This window comes from Chiloscyllium plagiosum, chromosome 41, assembly GCF_004010195.1.
Source record: "Chiloscyllium plagiosum isolate BGI_BamShark_2017 chromosome 41, ASM401019v2, whole genome shotgun sequence".
Lineage (NCBI taxonomy): Eukaryota > Metazoa > Chordata > Chondrichthyes > Orectolobiformes > Hemiscylliidae > Chiloscyllium > Chiloscyllium plagiosum.
This window is the reverse complement of record NC_057750.1, coordinates 17,822,116-17,828,055: the sequence shown is the minus strand read 5'-3', so window position 1 is coordinate 17,828,055 and position 5,940 is coordinate 17,822,116. Positions and strand designations below refer to the sequence as shown.

Genomic DNA, 5,940 nt, shown 5'->3' with positions numbered 1-5,940 from the left:
ATCCATGCTGACCAGATATCCCAACCCAATCTTCTCCCACCTGCCAGCACCCGGCCCATATCCCTCCAAACCCTTCCTATTCATAGACCCATCCAAATGCCTCTTAAATGTTGCAATTGTACCAGCTTCCACCACATCCTCTGGCAGCTCATTCCATACACATATCACCCTCTGCATGAAAAAGTTGCCCCCTAGGTCTCTTTTATATATTTCCCCTCTCACTCTAAACCAATGCCCTCTAGTTCTGGACTCCCCGACCCCAGGGAAAAGGCTTTCTCTATTTATCCTATCCATGCCCCTCATAATTTTGTAAACCTCTATAAGGTCACCCCTCAGCCTCAGACGCTCCAGGGAAAACAGCCCCAGCCTCTCCCTATTGCTCAAATCCTCCAACTCCGGCAACATCCTTGTAAATCTTTTCTGAACGCTTTCATGTTTCACAACATCTTTTCGATAGGAAGGAGACCAGAAGTGCATGCAATATTCCAACAGTGGCCTAACCAATGTCCTGAACAGCGGCAACATGACCTCCCAACTCCTGTACTCAATACTCTAACCAATAAAGGAAAGCCTTCTGCACTATCCTATCTACCTGCGACTCCACTTTCAAGGAGCTATGAACCTGCACTCCAAGGTCTGTTTGTTCAGCAACACTCCCTAGGATCTTACCATTAAGTGTATAAGTCCTGCGAAGATTTGCTTTCCCAAAATGCAGGACCTCACATTTATCTGAATTAAACTCCATCTGCCACTTCTCAGCCCATTGGCCCCTCTGCCCAGATCCTGTTGTAGTCTGAGGTAACCCTCTTCGCTGTCCACTTGGTGGTGGGCAAGTTGTTGGAGGGAATCCTGAGGGACAGGATGTACATGTATTTGGAAAGGCAAGGACTGATTCGGGATAGTCAACATGGCTTTGTGCGTGGGAAATCATGTCTCACAAACTTGATAGAGTTTTTTGAAGAAGTAACAAAGAAGATTGATGAGGGCAGAGTAGTGGATGTGATCTATATGGACTTCAGTGAGGCGTTCGACAAAGTTTCCCATGGGAGACTGATTAGCAAGATTAGATTTCATGGAATACAGGGAGAACTAGCCATTTGGATACAGAACTGGCTCAAAAGGTAGAAGACAGAGGGTGGTGGTGGAGGGTTGTTTTTCAGCCTGGAGGCCTGTGACCAGTGGAGTGCCACAAGGATCGGTGCTGGGCCCTCTACTTTTTGTCATTTACGTAAATGATTTGGATATGAGCATAAGAGGTACAGTTAGTAAGTTTGCAGATGACACTGAAATTGGAAATGTAGTGGACAGCGAAGAGGGTTACCTCAGATTACATCTTATAGTTTTACAGACAGGCGTTGACTGGATCCTCCTGTTATACTTTGCTAGGAGCAAGCCATTCACCAAAAGGCCCATGCTAGGGTTTATGCCCCACACAAGCCTACATTACCTTAACTCATCTACTGGTTATTCTTCCAAGTCCATTCTCCTTCATTCACTTATACAGCTTCCCTTTAAATGCACCCACGCTTTCTGCCTCAAAGCAAGCATTTTTTGAAAAGAAGGTTCTCCTGAACTCCTTGTGGTTTTATTGGTGACCATCCTATATTTGTGGACCCTGGTTTTGGACATACACATGGTGGCAGCGTGCTTGCTTGCAACAGTTAAACAAATTAGTCTTTTTACGGTTGTTTACAGAATCTGGCTGAACAGAAAATAGCTGCTTTGTTTGTCAGTAATGCCCACATCTCACAAAAATAAAGTTACTTCACATATTGCAAGCTGTTGAACTGAATTGCTTCAAACATCACCATAAGATGTGTAAACCCCAGTCTTTCAGTTCAAAAAATCTATTGCGAGACACAGCTCTGATGATGGTGATGCAGTAGCAAGGTCCCCAGGTCACACCTTTATTAAGCTGCTCCCATCATGTATCAGCTCTGTACAGGGATACCTTCGCAAAACAAGCCTCAACTCTCTTTATATTGGAAGATAAAAAAAAATGTTGTTTGTGAGGATTTGACCTGTGGTGACCTTAAAATAGGCATAGTCACAGAAGGGGTGTGTGTGTGCGAATGCATATGATTGAAAGAGAAAGAGAGTGAGCATGTATGTTAGAGAAAAAGTAGGGTACTCTTTAATCAATTGCAAAAATTGAAAACTTAATAAAGTGCATGTTCCCAAAGCAAACCCTACTTTAAAAAGACCCTGAATAAACTGCAAATCAAACACCTTGCCTGTTCATTTGCAAGTATGGAGTAAATCCTTTTTCCACATTAGACTTTTAATTAATTGCCCAGTTTAATTCTCAGGATTTTCCACTCATTAGCCCACATATGTAGCTAGATGGAAACACACTTTAAAACAATCAGATTTATTAGTAAATTGCAACCATCAAGGTGAGTATAATACTTACAATCATTAAGGGCCAATCTGTAGCAGAAATGTATCCGTGGGGTCCCAACATTTCTACTTCTACTACAAGGAGAGAAAGAGCACAAGATAACAAATCAGTTCAGAAGTTTCAAGTGTGAACCAGCCTCATTAACATGCACACGTTACACTGAGGGCAAGGTGACCTTTCATTGGTTAGACACCAATATGTCCATAGGCTCCATGAATTCTCATGAAAAATTATACTGGGTAGTATCTCATCAGGTTACTTGCACCATATGCTACTTTCTTGCATCATTTGAGCAGAATTTATTTTAAAATGACATTGTATATCAGTGTCAGTCAGGAGAAAACATGCTACCTTAATTAATCAATCCTATACAACAACCAACTTGAAGTGCAGGTCATCAATACGAAATATCCCTTGCTAAAGTTTGACGTGGTGAACAGGACCAACATTTGATGGAAGTTATAATCCTTGGAAAATCTATGACTTTTTAATAGCGGAATTTCAAAGTGTCTGATGTAAATAAGCCAAAGGTCAATATTTCAGAATCTAGCATTTTTCCTGCAACAAATGAACGAAAATCAATACTACTTAGCAGGCAACTAATACACCAACTAAAGGAAAGCGCTTTTAAGATTACTAAATACTTTGTACACCATACTTCTCTGGCAGATATACAGCATTATAAAAATCAGTCTCATGTTCTTGCAAGCAGGGCTCATTTCTCCCCGCCATGCCAGGTTGCAAATCTAATGTCCTTCAAAAGCTGGAAGGATTCAATTTCCATTATCAAGACCCGCTTTAGCAAATTGCGTTCCGTTAACGCAACTGCCATCTTCTTTTCAAATAGAGAACTTGCTCTCACAAACATCTTGCTCAGTTGCTAACACAAAATCAGTTTCTGCCTGCTTTTAACAACAGCTGCATACTCTGTCTCTCCAAAGTTTTGTATTAAGATGTAGAACATAGGACATTACAGCGCAGTATAGGCCCGTCAGCCCTCGATGCTGCCCCGACCTGTGAAACTCATCTATCCTACACTATTGAATTTCTGTCCATATGTCTATCCAATGTCCATTTAAATGCCCTTAATGTTGGCTATCACTTGATTACATCAATCTGTCTCTGGTTCATTATTAAGTATGGCCACCATCTTCCCAGCCAGTCAAGAACATTTTTTTTTCCACCTTTAGTTAAAGGGGAAAATACAAATTAAAATGCAATATTGCCAAAATTCTTAGCATCTACTTGTAGCGTAGTAGTATTTGGGAAAGCTACCATGGTAATGCAATGACCAAAGGAAAACCTAATTCTTTAATTGCAGAATGGGCTTGTAGGAAAAGTTTTGGATATACTCATCCCTTTTTGACAGTCTGATGATTGTGCTACAGCAAAGACCTTCTCAATGCCCGAGATTGTAAACATTCTAACTTCCTGCCTGGAGTACAGCGATCATTCTTGCCCTTTTATCACATTTCAGTGCTTGTAATCCTCTGATACAAACCCGGCACTGAGAACAACTATTTTCATTATAACAGTCACCCGATTTGTCTGAAAGGAATGAGCACACCTTCAAAACCTTTCGTGTGAACCTGCGATAAACAAGTCAAGTTTCTTTTGGTTATTGAGGTTTCATCGCAACTTTCTGAAATACTTCCTCTGACAGACACACTGGGCAAATGGTCCTTGTAAAACTCAAAACAATGGGGGGGGCACAGTGGCTAAGTGGACAGCACTGCTGCCTCACAGCACCAGGGTCCCAGGTTTGATTCTCAGCCTTGGGTGACTGTCTGTGTGGAGTTTGCACATTCTCCCCGTGTCTGTGCGGGTTTCCTCCAGATGCTCCGGTTTCCTCCCACAGTCCAAAGTGTGCAGTTCAGGTGAATTGGCCAAGCTAACTTGCCCATAGTGCGAGGTGCATTAGTCAGAGGGAAATGGGTCTGGGTGGGTTACTCTTCAGAGGGTCGGTGTGGACTTGTTGGGCCGAAGGGCCTGTTTCCGCACTGTAGGGAATCTAATCTAATCTAGTCATGAGTTAATTCTAAGTCACCAAGACTTATTACCTTCTCTAATCACACAATAATTCTGTCTATTTGAAATTTCCTCACATCCTTTCTCTCCCATCGGAGTTAGAGTCTCTTGCTTTTGAAATTCTCATTCAAATGTTCAAATTGATCTATTCCTTAATTTTCGCATTTCTCTTCCTTTTGAATGTATATATTTGCCACTTCCAACTCAACTTGATTAATTTGTATTGAAGCCTGGTTAACTCAACTGCTACTGGGATCACCCTTTTCCTCTCAGTTTATGTACTGAAGTAATATTTCAATAATCTGCTTGTTTAGCCCCTATTCAAGTCAACCTCAAAACCTGCAAGCCACAGGCTTCCATTAACACTTGTTCACGGTTCTAAGCTATTAACAGATAGGACTTCGTTCCAGAAATGCCTGAGCACCAAATAAGCAAAGGCAAACATGAAATTTTCTTTATCTAAACTTTGGAATTCTCCACTGCATCCAGTTTCGCAACAGGGTTTCAATTCTACAACAGCCTTCAATTTGCAACTAATCCTATCATGAACTTTAAAAACAAATTCTCAGCAACCAATAGAAATAAACCACAGGTCAAGATTTAATATCTTAAGACTTGAGACTTCAACAAATCAACTAAAATCAACATAAATCAAACACTACTTAACAGGGAAACTATTCTAAATGTGGCTGAACCAACGTCCTGTACAATTTTAACATGACTTGCCAGCTCTTATACTCAATATCCCGTCCAATGAAGGCAAGCATACTATATGCCTTTTTGACCACTCCATCCACCTGTGCAGCAACCTTCAGGGTACACTGGACCTGCACTCCTAGATCTCTCTGCTCATCAACTTTTCCTAGGGCTCTTCCGTTCATTGTATAATTCGTTCTAGAATTAGTCTTGCCTAAATGCATTACTAGAATATATCCCACCTCCTTACCCTCCCTGTCAATCTGCAACTTACAACATTCTCTGACTCAGCCCAAGTCTCCCATATTTAACTTCCCTCAGCAAAATGTGCTGCTTGCTCCTTAAAAATCCAAAAAATCTGGTGTATCGCCATAAATCCATCTCCGTTTACTGTCTTCTTTTCAAAGAGACAGCCCACTCTCACTACCATTCTGCTTTGATATTAACACAAAGCTAATCTTTACTTGGTGTTCACAGGAACTGTATTATGTATCAATCTGCCCAGACAGCAGCTGCCCATTTTCTGTGTCAGAGTGCGATAATTGTCACAATTTTGAGTTTCTTCTCCTTCATTAGCAGATCACGTGGGCTATCTCCAGGCAGGAATGAGAAGCAGAATTAATATTTCAGGTTTGTAACCTTTCACCAAGTCCACAAAAGGTCAATCTGAAATATTATCTCTGTTTTGAGAGAGAGAGGGGGAAGACAGAGAGAAAAAGAGAGGGAGAGAGAGAAAGAGAGAAAGAAAAAGAGAGAGAAAGAGTGACAGAAATAGAGAGAGAAAAACAGAGAAAAAGAGAGAAAAAGAGACAAAA

General features: G+C 41.1%; 1 protein-coding gene across 1 annotated transcript in view; it reads right to left on the bottom strand.

Annotated features, from left to right (window-relative positions):
• The window catches only part of LOC122542901 (transmembrane protein 87A-like), a 76,622-nt gene that overhangs the window by 38,125 nt on the left and 32,557 nt on the right, over window positions 1–5,940 (bottom strand). The window contains exon 9 of the mRNA XM_043681036.1: window positions 2,414–2,475. Within this exon, the coding sequence (XP_043536971.1) occupies window positions 2,414–2,475 (62 nt within the window). The remainder of the gene's footprint in view (window positions 1–2,413; window positions 2,476–5,940) is intronic.